The following is a 27,278-nucleotide window of genomic DNA, read 5'->3' on the forward strand; positions in this document are numbered from 1 at the left end:
GCGCTACTGTGTTCCGTTTTGAAGGGTGTGGTAAGGGAGACATACTTTTCCGAGGCGTTCCAGCTTAGGCTTCAGAGGTAGCGGCGTATCTGTGACCGACCTCAGGTAGGAATATCTAATCCTATCTGGGGTTGATTACAGATGTCCATGGGCGGGAGTAGCCACTTACCATCAAGTACTCCTATATTATAAAAAATATGGATTTTCGGAGTCAAAGTTTTCTTGTAAATTTAATTGTCTCCCTTCATGCGAAAGTTGTTAAGACAGTAAACGTAGGTGATGTTATTGTTGAACTAGTCATTAGGAAAAGTAGGCACTATTCAAATAAAAATACACTATTCAAAAAAGTTTGTGCTTAGAAGTTTATCTGCGTGTGTGTAATGCGTTACCTAGTTATAAATTAAATATGTAAATAAATGACCAGAATAAGCTTATAACGAATGAAAAGAAGAAAATTGTAACGCTTCTTCAGATAAAGTATAAATTAAATATAGCATTTTATGAATTAGGACCATTTCATTGGATATTGGATTTTAACTACCCCTAATTAAAAATGTGCCAGCTCTTTTTTTGCAATATGTGTTTGCAGATTATGTCACGGGACAAAGGAGTTAATCATTTACATCCTCATTCAATTACATCATCAATCATTTTCAAGAATTTTCTGTAGTAAGTAAACCTTTCACAGACGTGTAAACTTGCAAAATCAAGGCTTTTTTTAAAAGTACAAAGTACTATCACACTGAATCTTGGTTTCGGAGATCAGTAAAGGGGCTGGCATTAATTAAACCTCCAAAGCAAATGACCAAATGTAATTATAGTGCCAATGGCAGTACTTGTGTATATTCAGCCCCCAACATTTGTGTAAATATGTTTTGTATTACATGTAATTAAATTATTAAACACAATCTATTGATTTGACAATTTGGTCATTAGATTTAAAATCTGAAAATAATCAATAGAAATTAATAAAGCGATAATGCCGTAGTAAACTAATAATAACATTAGTAATGCTATACCCATTTTTCGTGGGGTCTTCTAAGCCTTAAAGGTGGAACCTTTTTATTTGTAACCAAAGTGTGTTGTACATAGTTTATTTGTTTACTGTCGTGATAGAAAATTTTACACAACGCAGTGTAAGGAACTGGGTATGTAGGGATATTCTCAAAAAATACTCTTTGTCATTTTTATTCTCTACATAATAAATAGTAGTCGCCTGTATTTAAATATATCAACTGTACGCTTTGAAAACTTTTCGTTATTCGAGAAACCTGTTTAATTATAATTTGTGTACTTTTGTTTATTATTATTATTATTACGTTTTACTTTTTTTTGTATTATTACAAGGCGTCTTTGATACTCACCTATAAGTTATTTTGCATTTATTGTTAACTATATTCCTAGTTCTTAAATTAAGGTGGCACATAAGAATGTAATAATCCTTGGTGATTTTAATAAATAAATTATTTGCATATAAAATTGTGTCTATTATTGCTTATAAAATATTTGCAACTAAAAATGTTTAAAATTATACTAAATTCTACATGTCTTTTGCATCAAAATAATTATTCATTTTTTAGCCTATTTAAGATTTATTATTGTGTATGTATGTATTTATTTAATATATAAAGGATTTTCAGATTGACTTTTGGTATTTTGTTTATTTCAGATCAATACAGAAATGAAAGTATAAAATTATAGATAATGAATTTTTATTTATTTACAATAGGTACGTTCTCACTCACATATTTACAAAAAATAAATTATCACAACTATTATATAGTACGTGCATTCATACATGTATTGTATATATCGACTGCAATAATATATTATTTTCTATTATCAATGGCTTAGTAATGATGGTAGGCGGGGGCGGGGGCGGCGTGGACGGAGGGCGCGGAGTTGTGCACCACAGCGTTGAAACTGAAAACAGAAACGCAGTGTTAATTAAATAGTCATAAAACATATTAGATCATCATAACATGGTTCATTATATTATGGGACTATTTTTTAGATGTCATAGGTATAATATAAAAAAAGGTTTAGAAAAAGGAGAAAAGCGATTTTTTGGAAGCCCATAATATAACTAAAATCTTAATGGTATGGTTCTGAAACTGCCTATAGATGATAGAGACTACCCCTAGTGTCTTATCACTAAGGCTAGTTATAGTAGAAAACTTGAGAAGTAGAAATATGTCTTGTCTTACCCATTGTGCGCGTCAGCGGTGTAGTCGACCTTGCGCACGGAGCCATCGGGCTGCACCAGGGAGTAGGAGCCGTGCACGGCGTCGCCGTCGCGGCTCTCGTGCTGGGACTTGTGGTCGCCGGTGTGAGGGTCAGCCACGGAGTACGCGAAGTCGTATTTGGGGTGAGCCTGTTATAAAGGAATCAATTACATTATCATTTCATTGACTCAAAGACTTTAAAGCAGCAACCCACCTGATATTAAGTGGTCACTGTTATTGATACCTTCGAAAACAGGGGTTCTACCTCACAAACTTATCATAGATACTCAATTCAGCTGGTGTCCACACCTTTTTATCTCAGGCTAGAAATAGGTTTGGCGGTGTAACCTAACTCCCCGGTCGGACCCTCGTGGTTCTAAAACTTTTGATTTCATTACACTTTGATTTGACACTGGCTCATTGACTCTGAAATACTTACGTATACATCATGTCCATCGTAATGGGCGGCAGGGGCGGCGTAGTGAGCGATGGGGGCGGCGTAGTGGGCGATGGGGGCGGCGTACGCTACTGGGGCGGCGTGGGCAAGAGGCAGCGCGTAGTGAGCTGGCTCATCGTGGCGGACGATGCTCTGGGAGGAGACGGCGTGGCCGTGTCCCGCGAGCAAACCAGCGTTGGCTGCAGCCAAGAAGGCGCCGAAAGCTACGATCTGAAATTATCCCAATTTTTAAGCTGTTGTTTTTTGTTGAATATTTGAATGGTTCTAGCAAGTGCAACTTACTTTGCTGAACATTTTGTGTGTATGATAATACAACCGCGAAGTGATTGATGTCAACGGTCCGGCGGTGTATGGTTTTATAGATCTAAAGTCGCAGCCGGGCCACGCGGTGGGGCGGAGAAATGCGCGAGTTGACCTTAACCATAAAGTATGAATAACTATATCAGTAGGAGCGACACTCCTGTTCAAGGTCGCTAAAGCTTAGCCGTCTTTTATTTAGAAAGTGCATGAGTGCAACGCATATTTAATTTATTTTGAGTATGCGTCACTATTTAAATCGTAATCATAGATTAGTAAAGATTACTCACTCCTAACAAGAAAATGTACCCAGTTTTGAGAATTGAAATAGTTGCGTAAAAATGTTTTGCCACGTCTCCGTGATAAAAAATATCCCTAAAATATTTGAAATAATTATTTATTTATGCGTAATTATTACGTAAATTACGCAGTATTAGTTATTTATTCGTAAATTTTCTCTAAAAATGTTTTTATTTGTCAAGAATTCAAAAAAAGAACTTACTAAAATAAGCCGTTTGTGGCTTCATTCAATTTCAAGGCGGCGAACTATCTTTACTAATCTATGATCGTAATATATAAGACATTTGTTTGGGTTGGTTGTTAGTACGAAAGATGTATGTTAGAAAGAAAAAAATGTTCTCACAGGTGCGTGCTATCTGCCAATCCGTACAAAGCCAGCGCGGTGGACAATGGGTTATCCCGTACCCTGCCCAGCAGAAGGACATTAATGATTAAACGACTACGACGTATTAAGACATGTTTCTTTCATTGTTTTCATATATTCGTTTCCATTTCCAATTAATTAAATCTAAATAAATCTCTCATATATCTGAGGTTGCTAGATAATATAAAAAATCATGACAATGATTTATAATATTTTATGCTGTTTTAAGAAAGTCAATCGGCTAAACTACAACGCTAAGCATACTAAAATTAAACGAGAAGTAAATAAAATTAAAACATAAATAATAATAAAACTATACTTATAAAATAAAAACATCATCCAAAACTCCTACTTGTGGCATAGTGCCGAACGCTTGCAGCGTTACCTCGCTGTACAGTGAGGCTAATTTCTGGGGCGAAAAACTGCCACCCTTCTAGTCACCCGAAGCGAGGACAAGCCTGTGGGACATCTCTTTAATTTTCTTTTTTTCTTTTCTTTTCTTTGCACTCTATACTATATTTATAATTATCAAATATGTGTGCAAAATTGTATTAATTCTTATAACATTGACTAGTATAAACATATATAGACTGAATTAATTTTAAATTATATATACTCGTTACAAAACACATGACGGAACTGCTGTACCACAGTTGAGTTAGTTATGTGTTTATTATCGATCGGTCTTTATAAATGGTTGTGGTAAGTAAGATATAAGTTAAATTATTAACAAATAAACTAACGCTGTGAAAAGAAGGTACTTTAAAACAAGTTATTATTTTGTTATGTTTTGTTTATGTTCCAGGTCTACATGATCCAATAGCATAATTTTGTTATTGTACGTGAAAGTTTAAAGATGTGTGTTATTTTATTTCTTTCCCCGCTTCTTCTCCTAAACGAAATTCCTTCTGAAATCGTGGCAGATTCTTCATCATCATCATCATCATCAACCCATTACTGTCCCACTGCTGGGCACGGGTCTCCTCTCAGAATGAGAAGGATTAGGCCATAGTCCACCGCGCTGGCCAAGTGCGTATTGGTAGACTTCACATACCTTTAAGATTTTTTTTTTATAAATCTCTCAGGTATGCAGGTTTCCTCACGATGTTTTCCTTCACCGTTTAAGCAAGTGATAATTAATTTTTAATACGCACATAAATTTGAAAATCAGAGGTGCGTGCCTGGGATTTGAACCTCGGACCCCTCGATCGAGAGGCCGCGTTTCTTAACCACTAGGCTATCACTGCTTTTTTTCAGATTTCAGGCAGATTCTTATTGACATTCAAAAATAATCCTTTTAAATAATTTGATATTGATTTTGATTTTGAATAAGAGGCGTTCTATTTTAGCCCTTAGGAGCAGTAACGCAGCAACTTCTCTTTATATGAACTATGAAGTAACTATTAAAAATAAAGTGAGTTCAAAAAGCCTAAATATACTCGTATAATTTGGTTATATGTATATTCTTATAAATATAATCTTGCATCCGAATCAAAGAAGAAGTCAGCACTAAACGTATTCAGATTTAGTCTTCAGGTATTCGACTTCAGTTATTCTAGATAGGTATCTAAGTCGGAGTAACCAGAAGCATGTTAATAATTTTATTGATTGACAACCTTCTAATACTTAGTGGTTCATTAAATAAAAGTAAACACTTGCTTTTATCATTGTATTACTCATGCAATGATAAAAGACAGAAAAAATATATGCAAATATAACAAGAACACTCGAATGCTTAAAAAGAATTAATCAAAAAGGCAAGTAATGTAAGCTACATTGTCACTCCTAGAATTTAGCTGAATTCAACGATATGTTTAATTGTGCGTTGGACGTGCCAAAGAATGAGTCGTAGAAACGTCCATACGCTCGAAAAACATTACTCTCTGCAGTCGGGTAAAAATAGTCCTGAATTATTATAAGTAAGTATGTTTCGGCAGTGATAGCCTAGTGGTTAAGAAACTCGGCCTCTCGATCGAAGGGTCCGAGGTTCAAATCCCAGGCACGCACCTCTGATTTTTCAAAGTTATGTGCGTATTAGAAATTAATTATCACTTGCTAAACGGTGAAGGAAAACATCGCGAGGAAACCAGCATACCAGAGAGATTTATAAAAAAATCTTAAAGCTATGTGAAGTCTACCAATATGCACTTGGCCAGCGCGGTGGACTATGGCCTAATCCTTCTCATTATGAGAGGAGAGCTGTGCCCAGCAGTGGGACGTTAATGGGTTGATGATGATGTTTTGGTATAAGTCAGATACATGTATTTTGCGTCTATAATTTTTAATTATTTTCAACAGATCTCTTATTCGCCATGTTTATAAATACTTGACCTAATATTTTGATACTTTAGAAAGTAAGCCCTTTGCTTAGACCTTACTCTATAATACCCGTTATTGATATTCAAGCTATCCAATGTTTTGCTTACCAAATACTATTTTAGTAATCACATTTTGTGATATTTTGAACTTTGGAAAAATCTGATAGATACTATTTACAGTCGCTATATCGCATGAAGTAATAAAATTTTAAACTTAAGTAGATTTGTTTACAACTAAGTAATTTTAATTTTATGTTTGTTTCAATTCAATATATGATACCTAATGGTGTATTTAAATGTTATTGTAGTTTATTTTATCATAAAGTCTCAATAAATAAAAATAATTGTATACAATTGGAAAATTGAAAGTACGAAATAAAGATATCAATTTTATTTATTTACAATTGGCTCATTACGTACATCACTAACCATATTTACAAAAATATAAATTATCACAACAGTTCCACAGCACGGGCACTCATTCACAATACTTGAAATATATATGTCGACTGTAAAATTTTATTATATTAAATCAAGTTGGCTTAGTAATGATGGTAGGCGGCGGCGGGGGCGGCGTGGACGGAGGGCGCGGAGTTGTGCACCACGGCGTTGAAACTGAAATAAGAAAAAAAAGATATTTTTATAATACAATAAACAACACAATTATATTGCCTTTAATAAAGATCTCTAGGTTTATTTATAGCAAACGATTTGATGGTCTTGTCTTACCCATTGTGCGCGTCAGCGGTGTAGTCGACCTTGCGCACGGAGCCGTCGGGCTGCACCAGGGAGTAGGAGCCGTGCACGGCGTCGCCGTCGCGGCTCTCGTGCTGGGACTTGTGGTCGCCGGTGTGGGGGTCCGCCACGGAGTACGCGAAATCGTATTTGGGGTGAGCCTGAATCATAATAATGAAATCAGTACGGAACCTATACTTTCAATTAAATTGACAAAAGAAAGTAATCTTTGTTGTTGTAGTAGATAATGACTTTTTTTTTTTTGTTTATTTTGATTTTGAAGTTTACTTACGTATTCATCATGGCCGTCGTAATGGGCAGCAGGGGCGGCGTAGTGTGCGACGGGGGCGGCGTAGTGGGCGACGGGGGCGGCGTAGTGGGCAACGGGAGCGGCGTAGTGGGCAATGGGGGCGGCGTACGCTACTGGGGCGGCGTGGGCAAGGGGCAGCGCGTAGTGAGCTGGCTCATCGTGGCGGATGATGCTCTGGGAGGAGACGGCGTGACCGTGTCCTGCGAGCAGACCAGCGTTGGCCGCAGCCAAAAGGGCGCCGAAAGTTACAATCTGTAAAAAAATATGTTAATGAAAAGGAACTCTTCAGAATCTTCGAAGTTCATCTATTTCTGTCTTATAGCAGTAGTATAACACTGTTTTTTCTGGTTTTAGAGAGTTTTAGCAAGGCACACAAACTCACTTGAGGCGTATACCTTAGCCCTCAAAAATATATAGAGCGTATGTGGTCAACTTTAGATAGAAACCTCATCTTATGTGAATTTGATGATCAGTAGGCAATTTATAGTTGCCTAGGGTTATTAACCGAATTAATCAAACAATATCTTATTTCCATGAAAACAAGTAATGATTATGTGGACTATAGCTTACTTTGCTGAACATTGTGGTTGGTTTAACAACTGTGAGCTGATTGCTGTCAACAGTCCAGTAGTATGGTTTTATAGTTCGGTAGCAGCGGTGTGGTGGGGCGGAGAAATGCACCTTGACTCCAACTTTGACAAGCCATGGCCGTACAACTAGCGAACTAATACGTACTCGTTAATCAATGTGTCAGCGCTGATAAACTTCAATGCCTGCGTCGATAATTCTATCAATTAAGTAACCAATTTTTAGGATTATATTTGTAAATTATTTTTTCTAATTAATTCAAATTTTATAGATTGAGTAAAGAATTTCATAACATTTTCTTTTTATTTTTATTGTTGCTTTTGTTGTTAAATTATTGTTATTAAAAAACAAAAATTATAAATACATGGCAATATCATGTACAGTTCCTTCTGTATTTTGTTTTCAACGTAACATTGCTTTAATTTTATTAAATATTCAGCTATATAGAGTAGGTATTTGAGGGCATAGCTTTATTCATTTTTAAAGTAAAAATAATCTTACTTTCTCTTTGACTGAGTCTTATGAAAATCAAATTTCAGGTAAGTCAAGGTTAGTTAAGACAAAGAGACAGTCAGATAAGGTCATTAGATGAGTGGGCTGGCGGAAATAAAGTCTGACGTTATAAAAGGTACAGTAACTTTTTAAAACTTAATCTTTATTTTGACGACCCGCGTGGCGGAGCGGTCACCATGCCGGTCTGACGCGCAGAGATTCCCAGGTTCGATCCCCGGCCTGACAGATACCTAAATGATGAATTTAGGTGACTGCTTCTGGGTCTGGGTGTTTGTGTATTTGTCTATGTGTGTGTCCTTGGCACCCACGACACAGGGAATCCTAGTGTGGGGATGTGAGTGTAGAATGTGTGTTCATTTATCTTTGACTCGAGTTTATTCAAGATCATCAGTCTCAAGGAGAAAAAAGCCTTGAAATACATAATACTTTAATTTCAGTTGACTTTGATTAAATAATGAATGACATAATGTTAGGCGTGTTAACTACACTATCAAAATATTATATTCCGTGTTTAGTAATTCGTGAGCATGTAAACTGACAGCTTTGATACAATAAGATTAAATGTCTAGATATAATTAACAGAACACGGACCTAATAGCCAATCATCACGGATATTAGTTTATTATTGTTGGTATATGACAGTTTTTTGCACTGAAAATGCATTTTTTCTTTGATCCGAAATAATTATTTTGCACTTAACAATATCTGACTCATTCGCAGTTTAAAAAAAGAATAAGTACTATTATATGCTTATAATAGATTTGAATGTAATTCGATTTGTTGTTTAAGATAGATTATTGAGTTTAAACCTGGGGCTATAGTAATTTAACTAAACAAACTCTTTGGCAAAGGTCTGTGTATATAAATTAAATGTAAATAAAGGTACGAAAAAAAATTACGAAATTGTCTAGATATGCTTCAACCCATGACTGTCCTGCGGGTACAGGTCTCCTCGTAGAGTGTGAGGGGTTCTGGGTTATAGCATACCGCGCTGGTTGAATACGTATTTATATAATTCACATAATTCTCATGTTTTCCTTTCTCCCTTTTTTCATTTTATTTTATTTCCTATTTATTATTATTTGTTTAGTATAGTTGTACCGCCTTCAATTTTTCTGCACATCCCTAAGGTTGACTGGGAGAAAATGCTATTTAGCATTAAGTCCGCCTTTTGCACCGCACTGTTTTCAACATGGTCAATAAAGAGTAAATAAATAAAAAAAAAATCTTGCGAACTATTTTTTATTAAAACTCTTTGAGGTTTAGGTTTCCCCACGACTTTTTAATTTGTAGCACGCACATTACCGTGAAAACTTAGGAATGACTTGTAAAATTAACCTCAGGTCCCCAGAAACACCGAGTTTTTAGCAACTAGGCTATCACAGCTTTACTTATCAAGATAGCATGGAACAATTTCTCATTAGGTTGTTTGCTTAAACGGTGTTTATGTTTCACGCCTTGAGATTTACTGTTGCTTGCGTAATATTAGAACACATTCTATTGCCTCGTTTTTTTGTAATGTAAATTAAAGTTTCGCAAATGTTATTATACTTGCAGGTACTATACACTTATACTGTACTTGCTTATACATTTCTGCCTAAAAGGCAATACTACTTATAACAAATGGGCCTTGTTTGTTTTTAAAGGTGAAATAACTTTTATTATATCCCTACTTAATATTTAATGCATAACTAATAGCCGGATTAAGGTATTCGAGGTTCAATTGGTCGTAAACATTAATCCACGACGTATAAGTACTCTTACGACCACGCTTTGTCTATCTTAAGCGTTCCAATCTGGTTAAAGTAAACCGGCAATTAATATAAATAACAATTTGTATTTCGAATTGGTATTATTTAAAAACAGGGTTAGTTTACAAATTAAATCCAACATCCGTAGCAGATCCGTATCCAACATTGGGATACTAGGATACTATATACTACTGCTGCATTGATGACGAAATGACCCTAAGTGCAGTATGCAGCATATAATACGTGTTTTCAGCTTGTTTGAGTTCAAGTGTCGTGTTTTTATTCGAAGTACAATTGTTAATTACAATTAGTTTTAGACTTTTTTATTCAGTGATCCATCATTATCTTCAATCATTGTTACCAGTCTTTGAATTAATGAATTAGTGTAGACGACACGATTTATTGCCTAGACAATCTAGACATTGATTGACTCACTTGGTTCACCGACTGGAATACGATCCGGTTTAAGCCAAATCTATTAATAGTATCAGATATTTGATACTAAGCTATTGAGCTGTTTAAGACAATCGTAGAGTTTGAAGGCCTCAGGAGTAATTTCTGAAAGTAGAAACGTTTAGTAATTACAAGAAGAATGTAACATTGAAAGTGATCAGATTATAAAGGGAACTTAAAAGGTTTGTATTGATAACGAGATCTGTTGATAAAGAGCATTGACCGCTTCGTAAATGACTATTATTAGTATCATTGTGATGTTGTACAACTTTAATTGATTGGGTTTAATGCTTAAGGCGATGTTACTCAATACTAATAAAACAATATAATAAATTCAGCGTAGTTGCTGTTTCTACGTGTTTGCTAGCAGTAGAATGTTAGTGTAGAAATAGCCCAGTATGTAGGATTTGCATATATCTTGTATTTTTTTTATTAAAATGAGTAGCAGACGAGCATGAGTTCATCTGATGGTAAGTGGCTACTGCCGCCCATGTACATCTGTAATCAACTCCAGATAATATTAGATTCCTACCTGCGGGCGCCTATAGGTGTGTTACCCGTGAGGACTAGGCTGGAATGCGTCAGACAAGTCCCCTTACCACACCATTCAAACCAGAACAAAGTAGCGTTGAATATTGCTGTTATTAGGCAGAAATAGCTCAGACTCAAACCATACAACCTTTTTATTTGTATTTTATGTACATTCGGCATTTTACTACGCTCCAAACTATATTTAGAATAGAAGTGTAGAGAATTAAGTAGATCCGTCCTTGTAGTATTTGCATATGACTTGTAGGTAAATTGTATTGTATGTACGTATGTATGTATGTATGTAGCACCAATTTATATTTTAAAAGACTATGTTTGAGGTATTTACAGTTTATATTTTAAAAGACTATCTTGGAGTTTCTTGCGCCGCTTCTTCTCCATAGCGAAACACCTTCCGAAGCGGTAGTAGTTTGTTGACTTTCAAAAATTATTCTATATGAATCAATTTTGAATAAATGAGATTTTAATTTGAATTTGAATATGAAATTTTGAACAATTGCACCTCAATTTGATAAAAGATATAAACCGTAACAGGAACAACAATTCAATTAATAATAAATAAAACGTTTCATTTATAACAATTGCTCTTTATTACTATTTTAATACATAGTCATGCAAATAATAAATTGTAAGGTTAACGCTTTTAGTCACAAATAAACTGCTAGACTAGACGACATTCAAATAAACAGTGTGTAGGAATTAACAAGGTCTTCCAAAGCCGCCGAGGGAAGGTAGAAGAATGTACGTTAATGGGGAGATGCTAGTAGGGCCGTTCTTCTGGGCTTTGGCTTGAAGACACTTGAGTATCTCATCATATGGAACAACTGAATTGGCGCTAGGATTGGATCCACCATCTTTTGCTTCTACATGTGGCTGACTCACTTCTTCCTTAGGCTTCTCTGTTACTTCGAGTTGTTCTACTTCTGGTGCTGGTGCCTTCGGGGGTTCTGCCTTAGGTTCTACGTTCAGTTGTTCGCTCTTAACGTCCTTGCAGGGAGGTAAGTCTTTTTTGTCCTCCTTGGGCTCTTCTTTCTTCACGGATTTGCCATCCGATTCAGGTAGAAAGTTTCTGACGACGGCGTTGAATCTGAATAAAGAAGAATGTTTTGAAAATTACATCGCAAATTATTCACATTGACGACCCGCGTGGCGGAGCGGCAACCATAACGGTCTGACGCGCAAGTGGTCCCGGGTTCGATCCCCGGCCAGACAGATATCTAAATGATGATTTTAGATATCTGTTTTTGGGTGTGGGTGTTTGTTTATTTGTCTATGTGTGTGTCCATGGCACCCACGACACAGGGAATCCTAGTCTGGGATGTGAGTGTAGAAAGCGTTATAAGCGTTATTCACATTGTTTCTTAACAGGTTCACGAGTATAGTAATGCTTGATATATTAAATATGCAAATGTCATTCATAAATGAATTATTATATGTGCTGTTTATTACTTACTATAATAAAGGCTAGTAAGTAAAGTAAAGTAATAAGCTAGTAGTAAATATTGAATAATTTCTTGGCTCTTATTTAAAAACAAGTTCAAAATCAATGTCAAGAAATCTGCAATCAATTAAAATTCAAAAATCAAAGATAAAAAATTGAGGTCGTCAAGATCAAATAGTATGACGTAAGTACTAAATGTACCTTATTTTACGGTAACGAACGGTAAAATAATATTTCAAATACATACGAATTTTGAAAAATCAGACCTCGGACCTTCAGATTGGGAGACTGAGTTTCAGCCACTATCGTGTTTCAGTAATGAAAAAGTGAGCTCAAACTTTCTTAATGTTTTTTTGTTAACAAGGGGGAACCTTCAAAACCTTCACCCGGTGTCGTGGTTCCCTACTGTTTAACAAAATTTCAAGCATAAAGGTTTGCATACAACTAACCCTTTCAAGTCATCCGCAGTGTAAACCACTTCCCGTCGGTAGCCGTCCGGTTGAATGAACGAGTACTGGCCTTGAACCACTGACCCGTCGCTCTGCTCGCTCTGTGCCTTCTTATCTCCGGTGCTCTCGTCGTTCACGAAGTACGCGTATTGGTAGCTTGTAGCCTCCTAAAACAGGATATAAGGAATAAACAGTTAATGTAATGTAAAAGTGGACGATATACAAATTAACTTCGAGAACCTCATAAGTCTCAAAGATAATTTGTAAATCGCTTTTAGAAACAAACATTTTCTATAGCTACCATAAGATCGGTGAAAACAAAAATATTTTTCAGTGGCTGAAACACAAATGAACACTAAAAAAACTTAACACTCTAAATTTCTGTACGATTATTTATATAAATGTTTTTTATTTAATCTCATCTTTTTGTACCCATTACACATGATGATGACACATGGATGGACACTCACACTACACAGAGATGGATAGATGGGTAACAAAGGCTACGTGCAAAAGTACTAATACGTAGAGCTGGTTTCAGGAAATTAATATATTTACCAGTATTAAACGATTTGAATCTTACTATGTTATTTTAAATTCATTGTTTTTGTAACTATCAAAAAGTTGATTGACAGCCCAAGATAATAGTATGGCAAGTGTAGATGGAAAACGGATAAAATTACTTCTCGAACTTTGAATTTGGGTTATATTAAAATTGACATCCGTATCCGAAAAGTAAGATACAGATTTACAGAGACAAAATTACGCATGTAATAAATCATAGGCGCCGTCTCACGTCGACAGATAAGCGTCCTTGTCGAATGCCCATTATTGCACTTACATCCTTATTTGCCAATACAACGGGCACATTCGCGATCGGTGACTTGTAGGCTACAATTTTAGCATTAGCCGTGGAACTTATCGGCGCCACCGCGGAGAGCGGCGCGCCAGGAATGACGCAAGGTGCCACGCAAGGAGACACCACGGCCGGCATCGAAGGCAGAGACACGATCGAGTCCACGGGCGCAGATATTTGAGCTATCTGCGATCCGGTTATCGGCACTGCCGGGGCACCATATTTGACGTACTCCACAGGCACTATGTCCGCGCCGCTTTGAACGAACACGTTGGAGTATGCTGCCCCAGAAATGCCTTGCAGTAAGCTGACGCATGCAAGCACCGCGGAGAATGTGGGCTGAAATAACACAGTTACATGAGACAAATGGACAAAATATGAAAATATTTAAAATTTAAAAATCTTCAAACTTACTGTACGAATCATCTTTCCTGCGATTCTTTGGATTTGTGAAAGACAACTGATATTTTTGGGAATGTACCTCTTCTTATAAGGTGCTTTGTTTGTCTCAAAATATGCTGTTCGGTAATACCGAAACAAAACATCAATGTCGTTGTACAGATGAATAGTGTGGACAATTAAAATGGTAATGACGATTTAACGCAGACTCCACTTCACACTCCTGTATTCAGTTCACGAGGTACAGTAAAATGTGCGTAACAACCGTGACTTCTCGCTTTGTTACGAATAGTCCGGGTTCTATTTAGCTTATGCAATATTTCAGGGAAATATTTATAATTACAATATGCAGATCCGGTTAAGTGTAGTCTATATTTAGATCTAACTAAACTGATGGTAATAATGTGGTTTTTCTGTGACAGTCTACCGTTATTCTTAAGTCAGCCTTACAAGGCTAACTTAATTACAGTTAAAGCATAGTTTTGTCACATTGTGATTTGCATTTTTTAATATTTATTTTTATTCTAAGCGAATTCTTCTGATTCGATTCGAACACCCGAGCTTAATTAGGTAGGTATCACTTTTTTACGAAGAAGAAAAAAAATATTTTAAAAACTTGCTTCTTGCTTTCTTTGGAAGTCTTCAACCCGTAACTGTCCCACACCAGGGACTGGGTCATATGGGTCATGGGGACATGGGTCTCCTCAGAAGAAGAAAGTTAAGGCTGTAGGTCACCTGGGTGACCAAATGCGTATTGATAGACTTCACACGCCTTTCAGAACTTTTTTAAAGATTTCTCCGGTATGCAGGCATCCTCATGATACTTCACTTCGCCGTGAAAACAAGTAATGATTATTTTTTAAGATGATGTTCATCTTTGGATAAGTTTGTCATGCCTGTCTGGGATTCGAACCTCAGTCACTCGATCGCGAAGCCAAGTTTCAACCACTAGGTTACTTACAATACGACGCTAAGGCATATTTCAAAACAAAAAAATCTGTAATTACAAGTCGTAAAACGTTTCCTACATTAAAACACCTAAACTCGGCAAAAATATGTGTAAACGATTTCCTAACAAATATTATAGATAATAACTAAACTTAGTAGAAATATGTGTAAAGTATTTCCTAATAAAATATCTGAATAAATAAGTGATACGGTACACGCAACTGAACACGTTTTCTGGCTATACAACCAACTTTACAGGCTTTCGATAGCTATCACCCTTCTCTAACCTATTTTTACTACTGTCAGTAGTAGTGTAGGTGTAATCTAGATTATTGGTGAGCAAATGTTGACTCAATATTATTTATTTAGACTTCACAGTATCTCTGAATAAGGACACAAATTTTAAAAAGAAAAATCCTTATCATAATTTCCTTTGTTGGGAATATTACAGTAAGTATAATTTTATTGAATTATACTATAAAAGAATTAGACGAAATTTTACAGCAATAATTACATTCCTAATACTTTGGTATAAAATTAGGCAATAATAATTAATTAGATGATGATTTTTTTTTTCATTTATTTACCATTTTAAGAAGGCGTAGCATATTCAATTGTATAAAGTTCAATTTGTTGGTAACCGACAGGATTAAGTTTGATTATCTTGTGTGTCTCTACCTTATTACACCAAAAAACAAAGCATGAAGAATTAGAATGAGAAATTTTTGTCTTACAAAAATAAATGCGCTTATTATTGTCCCACTGCTGGACATGGGTCTCCTCCCAGAGTTAGACTTCACACGTTATTGAGAATATTTTTAAAGGACTTTTAGGCTTGTTGGTTACATGGCCATGGTCATGTTTTCTATCACGGTTTTAAGCCAGTGATATATAGAAAATCAGAGGTGTGCACATCAATCCTATACTTGTAAGATTACGCCATCTAGTGAATGATTATAGCAACGCTGTACGAGACGTATTTTACGTGACAAGGAACGTCGATAATAATTATTTAATTTAGTTTACATTTATATGAGGTATTTTTCGTAATGCACGAATAATCATGTAATGTAATGAGAAACAACGTAAAGGTTATTAAGTACACATTCGACATTCGGATAATAAACTCGTATCAGTAAAATTATTCTCCTAATTTATGGGGCTATAAATTATGTAAAAACCTGGTCGTACGTTTAACACGGGTTATTGTAATTCGTTAAGTTTACGGCGATTGTGAAGTCATTATCATTATCTGTCGTATGTGTATTATACTTCTGAATATTTATACAGGTGTAAATAATTCTTAAACGCATAATGACTACTGGTTTTACATTTATTACAATTTTACGAACTTTAATTAGTGAAATGAAGTTAATTCTAGTACCATAGGCATGCATATAACAATATTATTATATAGAGTGTTCCGTAAGTACCACGACAAACTTGGGGAGAACATAGTTTAGGGGCTGAACTCTCAGAGAAAAAAAAACTTAGCATAAGTGTCACCGTTTTTGCATTATCAATTATTTATATATTTTTTTAACTTAGCTCTCTTCATCTTGTTTCGTTAACTGCGTGTACAAATTTGGTGATGCAGTGTTTATTTTTTCTGTTAAATACTATCAGACAGTTGGTCTAACATATTGAAATGTAAATTGGTTTAAAGATGTTAAGGTTAAGGAAAAATAGGGCTATTTTTAGATTTTCATTTTTTACTACCTTTTCCTCAACCTTGACTATTCGCGGTGAAGATTAAACGTACTGAACTACGAGTATAAGTGCACATTGATCCATAAAATACGTTTTTGAAATTAACTAGATATAGTTAATAGAGATTTCAAAAAGGTACCACAGGTATTTAAAGTTCAAGAAAAAAAGTTAAGGCTGTTTTTTGCATGAAAGGGACTGAAACCAACTAAAACGTAATGATTGAGTTTTTATTTAAATTATGCTTGCTCTACTCTCAGCGTGTGAAACAGTACAAAATTACAGCATTGCCTAGTTAGACACTTAAAAATATCCTTCTTCAGTTGTAAAAAAACAACGAAGTAACTAGCAAAAAAAGTAATACAATTTTTGATCTAGTAATACAAATTTTATTTACTGTAACCGTCGTGTCGAAGTAAAACTTCGTATGTGTATGTAATTTGAATGACAATGCCATAATTTGGTATCTTAAAACTGATCTGATGATGGAGCCAGATGGAAAAGTATTTTCAGTCTATTTAATGTTAGGCGATCATTTGAACTCACGTAATTCTGTATTATTCTGTAACTATTACAAAGAGAAAATAATTTAATGAATGTGTAAGTAGTATCCCAAACAACAAGAAATCTAAATTATGTATTTAGATTTCTCTTCTGGTATTTGTGTATTCGTATGTATGTATCCTTAGCACCCACGGCATAGAAAATGAATAAGCTGAGTTCAGAATACGTTACTTGTCTTGAGAACGAAGTTACTATCAAGAAACTTTGCTATTTATGCTGATAAGTAGATATGTTTTTTTTATTTTCTGTAACATTTCTAATATACTGTACATCTTTGTAATTGAAAAGAATAACAATGACAAAAAATTAAAGTAAAATGTTATTTAGAATGTCATTATTTGATTTCTTAAGAAAGTACGTAATTTAGTAATAGACGTAGCGCCTGCTAAAACCGTTCTCGCTTAACTAACTAAACAAGTAACAAGAATAAAACATTGCTTGTAATATTAACTTTACGATGGATTTGCTTCAAACAAACAACAGGCGTTTTCATATTTAACATTTTATATTGACCACTGCTTTCATTATTTATAGGTTCAAGGATATTCATTTCATAAAAATAATAGCTTATAAGACAAATAACAGATTTTTATATTGTTACATAGATTTCAATATCAACTGTGTTTGTTTATTTGTCACTTTTATGGATTCTTATGGAAAAGACTTCAACGCGTTGCTTTGAGAGATTTATTTCTCATCATAATAAAATATTAATATATTTCTTTATTCTATAAATTATTTTATTACTCTTAATATTCAATTTGTTATTTAATTTTTAATAATGTTACAATCAATGCATATAAGTTACCAAACAGTTTAATTTTCTTATCAAAACATAACTCTAACTCGGAAGAAACGTTCACATTATAATTATTTGTATTGAGTAATTAGCTCAAGTTTTTTAAGAAGTTTATATAACTGAGGTAATTAATTAAGTCTGTCTTAGTAACGGTTATCATTTTAATAAATAAAAAAGGTAATTCTATAGCATTTAAGTTCATTCAGCATTGAAGATTTTTTGAGAAAGTAGGCTAAGAGAAATATAATTATTACAATAAAATATTTGAAAGACTACTTATTGTGGTTTTAGTAACGTAACCAATTGTTAAATATTCCTAAGTGGTGACTTAGGAAAAATATTGTGTGATAGATATTACTAGGTATATGATTAAGTTTGTCCCTGTAGTCACGGGACCAGAATAGGGCTACGGTATTCCCTAATTCCTGTCGTAAGAGGTTACTAAAAGTGGCTTCCGGAGATGTGGGCGGCAAGAGTGGGAGCTCTAACCGTCCGCAAGCGACCTTGAGAAGGACAGCGATTTGTGTGGTCGCATATCGCTGTAATCACCAGGGGATACGAGAGGAGCATAAATTGCACCCCAGATATATTGCCACTCGTATGTAAATCAGCCGGAATCCATATCCTTGCACCGGAAGAACTCCTTCACACTAGAAATAGGTGTGGAAGTGGTATCTTCCAAAACGGTTTTATCACCTTTTATAATAGTACTTATTAAGGGTTGAACGGTACTATATATAAAATAAAGGTACTTGTTACTTAGAGTATGTATTAAATTACATACAAATAACATTATCTTCAGGTCATCATCATCATCATCAACTCATCACTGTCCTACTGCTGGGCACGGGTCTCCTCTCATAATAAGAAGGATTAGACCATAGTCCACCGCGCTGGCCAAGTGCGTATTGATAGACTTCACATACCTTTGATTTTTTTTTACAAATCTTTTAGGTATGCAGGTTTCCTCACGATGTTTTCCTTCGCCGTTTAGCAAGTGATAATTAATTTCTAATACGCACATTACTTTGAAAAATCAGAGGTTCATGCCTGGTATTTGAACCTCGGATCCCTCGATCGAGGGGCCGAGTTTCTTAACCACTAGGCTATGTTCAGGTAAAATTGGACAATTTTGCATAATGCTAACTTTTCAGTGTCTCTCAACTAAAAAATTGTGCATATTCGGACTTTATACTTTCTTTGCCATGAATTCCATAGCGAAATATTGTCTCTATAATGTTGAGGTTTTTTGAAATTAATGTCAATGCATAACGTTAAGTTACTTTATTTTTTTATGAATCAAATATAGAATGAATTTAATTTTTCTATGGGATATAAGAAAGTAAATCATGTTTTCAGGCAGTAAGTCAGAAAAGCAATGGTGGAACATTTGTAGAATTTGATGTAGGTAGGTAATTAAACACATTTCTGGAACTATTTTTAATATTGTATTTTGAATTCAAAAAGTAATAAATTTGTCATTTTCTTATTTTTGGTATTAATTTCATGAATAGTTTTTGATAAATTTGATTTATTGAAACTTTGTTTTGCACAATACTCAATCGTCACTTCCTAAATTCAATTCACTAAAATACTACAAGTATATCATACTAATTATAAAATTGCTTAAGTATCAATTATCCTTGTATTTCTTATATTTGAAACAACTTTATTTAGCTAGTATATAAATTTGAGAGCTTATAATTACTGGCAACTTCCATAATTCAAAATCTTTTGACATTTTTTATCATAAAGAAACAAGTGGAAAAGAAAACAAGGTAATATTTTTTAAACAGTTTATTTTCGCCGCAGTCTTAAACCATAAAAGTCATTGTCGACTAAAGACTATCTACATAAGTAATAAAGGTACATAATAATATCACATGGAAGCTACTCGTATGGCCGGAGCCAATGTCGATGATTAGTGGTAGTCATGGTGGGCGGGCGCGGTATTGTGTACCACCGCGTTGAACCTGAAAATTAAAAAGAAAATAGTTTATTAACCAATGAAATTGTACATACAGACTTATGTATTTAAAAGCAGATAGCAGTATACAGAATGATGACATTACTAAAATACCATAATTATATTGTTAGTTACATCGTAATATAGTTGTCATCAACCTATTACTGTCACTGCTAAGCACGGGTCTCCTCGCAGAGGGGTAGCGGCTAAGGCCACAGTAAAGTGACAGAGTGAGAATTGTTAGACCTCACACTCCTTTTAATAACATGCTCACTGGTAATGTTAATGGTTAATGTTAACTCCATAATATCGAGTATGGTTATGTAAGATTGATAGATAAAAGACAATTGTTTGTAGGCTTATAATTATAAGATTTAAGTACTATTTGACTTATATTTGAAAGAACAGTAAACATAACATTATTTTATTTTGCTATAATGTATTATTATGTTAAAAACTTCTTAAACTAGAGTAAGTTAAATTAAAGTGATGTGAGATCTTTGATTATTAACCTATGTGATAATTTTGAGTATTTTTAGTAAACTCATATTTCAATTTGATATTAAGTCGTAAAAAATAATAAAGTCTATTATTTTCAATAAATTATAAAACGTGTTGATTTTCAGCAAAATAAATTGCACAATCATTATAATTATTAAAGATGCTAGATTTTCTTACCCATTGTGGTCATCAGCCGTGTAAGTGACCTTGCGGAAGGAGCCGTCGGGTTGCAGCAGGGAGTACTCTCCCTTCACGACGTCTCCATCACGCGCCTCGAACTGGGTCTTGTGGTCACCAGTGTGGGGGTCGGAGACGGAGTACGAGTAGTCGTATTTGGGGTGAGCCTGGGTGAAAAAAGTATCTAGTCAGAGCTGATAGACATAAAATGTAATACTAAAATGTACCATCCTGACGAAGAGAACGCTTTAAAACGATAAAAACTTACAGTGGATGTGTGAATATTTCATTATTTATTTATTAAAATGTTTGTAGTGATGTATAAATAATAATCACGTACATGAAATTCAATAAAACTTTATAATGTTAAAGTTAATATGTACCCTTAGTATCAAAACCGCAAAATATATAAAAATAAATAGTAACTAAAAAACCTGACTCGCTTTTTCGATTTTATTTTATACAATGACGAAGGAAACCTCAAGTTGTCCATAATATTCTTAAAAAATAAATAAATAATAGTTAAAATGTAATCTTTACTTAAATGTAGTGGTGGTCTGTGAGCAAAATCTGTCTCATTCGTCTTGAATGTGGTTAAACCTATTGTAGTTTAACAAGACCACTATTATACCTGTTTCTATATTATAACAGAAGTGTTAAGTGTATTTTTCGGTCTACTAAGTACCTAATGTATTCCCCAATTAACTTTCGAACATAAATATGTGAGGTTTATTTCGAGCAGTGTAAATAGAATCTTATTAAACTTTCAAAAAAGTTAATTTCTATACAGACAACGTGTGTCTAAGTAGTGCGTTGATAAAAAAGTAATGATTTTGCATTTAAATATAAGCATATAAAAAATAAAGTGGAGTGTAATGATTAGTTCTACTGTTGATTAGATGACTGAATACATTATGTATAGGATCATTACTATATTGCGTAAGAGTCTAGAATCTCGATCAATTCTCAGTATATTAGATTTCAACGGGTGTCAGTACTGTAATTGATCTCCTGAGAAGCATTGCTACTACTATATTGGTTTGTTTATAATTAGCTACCAATTGTACTATGTAACATTTTAATTAAATTGGCGAAAGTGCTAAAAGCGAGCATGAACGTAAACTTTAAGCGCGTTTCTTAATCTTAATCGTAATCAAAATGTTTACTATTTAGAACTGTCATGTGCTTACGCAAGTGTATTTGGGTCAGCACTGGCCGGCAACAATCCGCATCAGCCATTAAAACGAGCGTGAGAGCACGCGCCAGACAGACAACGGTCCATTTCCCCCATGTATCATGTCATTACGTCCCCTAGTACGCTTGTAGGCGCTAATTTCGCAACCGCCCTGGGAACCGCGCCGATATCGGCCTGCAGTCACGACCGGGATATACTCGCGAATGCAAAGCAGTTACGTAATACCGCGGATTATATCAAATTATTGCCCGCTACGGCCTATTTATGACAAAGTCGTAAAGATCCGCGTCAACGAAAGCGATCGTGTTGCGCACTACAATTTCACTACTACGTTACTTAATCAGTTATCACATGAATTTCATCTGTTTAGAAGAATACAGCTCTTTCGAATAAGCTATGCGGTGTGTTATCTAGATCTGTAACTACGAGTATTATGCAGTTATCTAGTTCGGGTATCTCGACACGGTAACAGCTATAAATTCGTTTTGTTTATTTGTTTTCTGTTACAACGTACTGGTCAGTATAGTATGCATGATTTTTTATCACTACTCATTGTAGCGCAACTCTAGTTGTTTCGCGTGATTACGTTATTAGTTACTCCAAGCAGGAATGATATAATTGCGTTTATTCGCTGGGACCTATTTAGCGCGAAAATTGATGGGATTATGCAATACGGACAAGTAAGGCGACTGCATTGTGCTGCTTAGATTAGATATCGTCCCGGAATCGAAACTGGTAGAATTGGGTGAACAGCACGTGCATTATGCAAGCTATCAATTAGCTGGCTACTATTGTATTACGCCAACCAAGCGGTTTGTGAAAACCGACTTATTTTTATAATATACGAATTTTCTTAAACTCCGCAATATATATTTTGAATCTTCGTTTGTGAGAGTTATATAATTGTAATGTTACGATTATTTACTTTCAGTTTCCGAGTTAAAAATACCAAGTTACACAAATAAAATGTTATACGTTCGTGCCCTTGACCAAATTTGCGTTTTAGTTTATTAAAGGCAGTCTGAGACAGTGCGTGCCTTTCGTAATTATAATGAGCTTCGCGAACATTACATTGTCTATATGATCTCATTGTAACGCAAGCTGTTATTTGAAGCTATTCATTTATGTCTCTAACACGAAGATTGCTGTAAGGTGCGTTGATTACTAACATTGCTATGTAGAGCAATATTGACGACAGTAATAACGTGCAGTGGAATTATCAATTAACAAAAAATGTAAATAAAATGGGGATTGTTATATTAATTTTCATGACCATAAAATGACTTGCAAAAACTATAAATGTCTAGTAAAATAAGTTACTGAACTGATTCTGAACTAAATCATATAAGAGTATACATTTGATTATTATTTGAGGCTTTTGGTTGATAAGGAAGAATTCTGACGTAAATTTTCTTTCAGAAAAAAATGCAACTGAATATATTAAAGGTCATACGTTTCCTACTTTTTAACGTTTAGGAATGCTTTCCTACTTTTTAACATTTTTCGTAATGAAATAATAACGACCTGTATGAAAATGTTAGAAATATATGGTTGAGACGTTGAGACGAATTACTGAGAATAGTAGAAGTATTCTTTGAAATATGGATGTAGTATATTTTATCATATATGTATATGTTTTGCATTCTATATAGTTAATAAACAAGTTCATTGAACCCATTTAATAGTCAAGGCATTTTAAGGTCAACTATAACTAACCAAAAAAATACTAAACAGGCTAAATAGGTTCTTCAAAGGTCATTTAAGTCGGTCTCTGCAAGGCTTAAATATTAGTTCAAATGCCTTATACGAGTATACGTAGGTGATTTTTTTAAACCACATGTTAAAAAAAAAAACGTAGTTATATGACATTCATAGGAATGTGTGCATTGTTTTATTCATACTCACATGGTAGTCAACATGCTGTTCATGGCCTTCATAGTGTGCTAGCTGAGCTACTGGTGCGTACGCAACTGCTTCGTGGCCGTAGCCCTCGCCGGCGTATCCGTGGCCAGAGAGCTGGACCACGCCAGCGGCTGCCACCGCCACTACGGATAATACTACTGCGGCCTGGAACAAAAGAAAAAGATTAATAAGACGAAATCAAAAATAAGAATGAATAACCTTAGGAAGCAATGAAGATGCTTAAAAGTATGATTCCTATTTTATCTCCCATCAAATTCATAAACTTACAAAAAAACCCTTGGTTTTGTACTGTATACGTATTATTAATGAGTCTATGAATATTAAAATGTGAAAAAAAGAATAATGTAGCAGCTTTCAGTTGCAGCCGAGTGCACCCCGGTAATTGATTTATGCGTTAAACCTGAATTAATGAAGTTACGTAGCAACTTATTTGCATATGCAGCGTTACTTTAACAATGCAATGTTTCGGCTGACTGAATAACACATAAAAAGGCAAAATTAATTATATAATCAAATACTTATTTACTCAGAGCTTGGAATTATCAAAGATATCTAGATAAACAGAAATATCACAGAAACGTTAACTAAACTCTCTGACAGCACTAGTTGCGACAAGCTGGCCAGAAAGGCTGTCCAAAGTGATCGATAGCTTTGTTTCGACGAAACATTATCCTTCTCCAGATCACTTCGGCCAAGCGCTTTGTGGTCCGATCCTTTCACTTAACGCAACGGGATAGTCACGGTTGCACTTACTTTGGCGAACATTTTCTGTTTGAATAAGGTTTGCTTCGTCTCACCGACCACACACAACTGATACCAAACCGCGGGATCGCCGACTTTTATATTAGTTTAACCACCGAGATGCGACGCACAGCGCGCTGTCTACGCAAGAATACGGTAGTTTGATAATAATATAGCAATTACGTAAAATTATGTAGCAGTGCTCTTGGTTCAAGGTGAATAAATCATGTGTGTCATAAACAATGGAATGGTGCTGGAATGTAGAGCAGTTGCGAATACGAAGAATGCGCGATGGTAATTTTTTCGCCTAATGACCGGACGGCGTAGGCTTCGTAGTGTTTTTAGGTGCTTTGAAGTTTCCGGGTTGGATTTTCGGTATGAAAAGTTTGGATAACATATAAATATGTATTTCTGGGAGGCTGTCCTTCTAGAACTTTAAATTTAAACCTTTATTTTTCCAAATAACATTACTGTTACCATTTTTTGCTGTAAATTAGCCCTGAAATTATGTTGGTCTAAGAGGTGTGGAAGACACTTATACGAGGACTTCCACCCTTATTCTTAAGAGTATATTAGCATTCCCTTACAATGTGTTGATATCCTGTATATTATGATGATTTATGATATTGGCTAAAATATGCAGTCTTGTATTTAAAGCTATAAGTTACGATGAAGCCTATTTATTCCATTTCATTTCTGTAAGTAAGGCAACCGTTCAGTAGATTTGAATCTCAGCAGCCGGAATATGTAAGAACATGATGAATTGATATATAAGTGTTACATCATCTTTGATTTATCTATTGCAAACTTAGTGATACCTTGTGATTTTTCGGTTATTTGTACGAAAACGTTTAATTGTATTGCATAAAACAGATGTGAGATGAATAAGAAATAAAGTATTCATCGTAATGTTTTACGATTCTGAATATAATTATACATAACATGGCAATATGTGTTTTGTTTGTTGTTAGTAGAGTTCTTTCTTATTTTCATCATGAAAAGTGATAAGTGTTCCGTAATATAACTTTAAGTGTTACTTTAATATTGTTTGTTTCTTTGATTATTTATCATAGACATTGTATATAAACACAATTAGGAGTAGAAGTTAGGTGTCATTACTCTAACAGTAAAGAAAACATGTAGGAAATTACACCTTGGATTCCATAATGTTGACAAAAGTGTGAAATCTATTAGCACACACTTGATCAGCATTTATTTTCTAATCTAGCCGTTAACCGATGACAAGTGGTTACTGCCGCCCACGGACATTTACACTTAAACCTAGATAGGATTATTTATATTTGAGTTCGGCTACAGATTGCTACCACTTAACGAACCTCCCCTTTTACTAACCCCTTGTCTAAGTTCGAAATCCTCTTTTAAGTATTGCTCCAACTCAACTCCTTATAAAACGAGTTTTACCTAAAGCCGATCACAGATTTGTTATCACTTCTGGTGGCTAAGATGGTCGCCTTATATGCAAGTCAGCTACCACGACCTACTACAAAAACGTAGAACTTCTTCATGCTAAATATGGGTGTGACGGTGGTACAGGCTCTACCACCTGTCAAAGTAATTTAATAAAAATATAAGTGCACAAAAGTATACATAATTAAACACTCATTGGTAAGAGAGATATACTTTTCCAAGGCGTTCCAGCTTAGTCCTCAGGGGTAGCAGCGCATCTGTGGCCGACATCAGGTAGGAGTCTAAGCCTATCTGGGGTTAATTACAGATGTCCATGGGCGGCAGTAGCCACTTACCTAGGTAGACTGCATGCTCGTCTGCTACTTCTATATTATAAAAAAAAGTTTCATTATTTCATCCCCATTTGCGTAACTATAAAGTTTTAACTGTAAACGTTTTCAAAACGTGGAATAGCTACAATGAAGCCAGTCTTATAACAATGCCACATACAATTTAATAGCCTCTTTCATCACATCCCACATTGAGACATCTGGATTGCTTTATCACATATCTCGATCACGTTTTGTGGCTGTATCTGTTTGTTTAGATATGAATACGTATGTTCTTGTTGTTTCGTACGTAACTCTTTTATCTTAGTTTTTTACATGTGTTTCTCATTTACCTTTCGATTCAAATTTAGAATTATGACTCTCCTATACTCCAATATATGTATGTCTACTTTAGTACTTCTAATGCTAAAAAAGTCTTAATGCTATATTGTTATATATAAAATTCTTGTGTCACATTGTTAGTTACCGTAATCTTCTGGCTGTGCCGGCTTTACCGATTTTCACCAAATTTTATATGGATATTCAGTAGGTCTCCGAATCTGCTACTATCTATTTTTCATACCCCTAAGTGATAAGGGTTGTTCACCCTTAATATTTTTTTTATTTATATGGCTACACAACGCTTGCCGGGTCAGCTAGTTTTTATAATAAAGAAGTAGCAGACGAGCATGCAGTTCTCCTGATGGTAAGTGGCTACTGCAGCCCATGGACAACTGTAATCAACTCCAGATAGGATTAGACATTGCTACCTGAGGTTTGCTTCAGATACGCCGCTGTCCATGAAGACTAAATTAGGACGCTTCGGAAAAGTATGTCTTCCTTACCATACCCTTTAAATCAGATCATAGCAACGCTTTACACTGCTATAGGCAAAAACAGGTGTAGGTGTGTATTAGACAAACATTATACTCATATGTTCACAAACAAATAATCAAAAGTATTATTATCCTAGTTCCGACGTTAGATATTTACGTATTACTTTCAATATTCGTTAT

At 34.8% G+C, this 27,278-nt stretch overlaps 1 protein-coding gene and 1 pseudogene across 2 annotated transcripts in view; both read right to left on the minus strand.

The window, feature by feature from the left end:
* Window positions 1-24,684, minus strand: part of LOC140750885 (cuticle protein 19-like) — a 49,914-nt gene extending 25,230 nt beyond the window's left edge. The window contains exons 1-4 of one of the 2 annotated variants that reach the window (XM_073084612.1): window positions 24,539-24,683; window positions 23,768-23,929; window positions 20,668-20,834; window positions 19,806-19,996 (exon numbers count right to left, since the gene is read on the minus strand). In XM_073084612.1, coding sequence (XP_072940713.1) covers window positions 19,945-19,996; window positions 20,668-20,834; window positions 23,768-23,929; window positions 24,539-24,550 — 393 coding nt within the window. In that variant the 5' untranslated portion in view covers window positions 24,551-24,683 and the 3' untranslated portion in view covers window positions 19,806-19,944. Of the gene's footprint in view, window positions 1-19,805; window positions 19,997-20,667; window positions 20,835-23,767; window positions 23,930-24,538 lie in introns of those variants that run through there. The other variant, XM_073084611.1, reaches the window with a different exon arrangement.
* Window positions 1,696-14,174, minus strand: LOC140750889 (uncharacterized; annotated as a pseudogene).
* Window positions 24,685-27,278: the final 2,594 nt, after the last annotated feature.

The sequence above is a fragment of the Epargyreus clarus genome, unplaced genomic scaffold, assembly GCF_041222505.1.
Source record: "Epargyreus clarus isolate Ecla_fem2 unplaced genomic scaffold, WU_Ecla_fem_2.2 ptg000021l, whole genome shotgun sequence".
In the NCBI taxonomy this organism is placed as follows: Eukaryota; Metazoa; Arthropoda; class Insecta; order Lepidoptera; family Hesperiidae; genus Epargyreus; species Epargyreus clarus.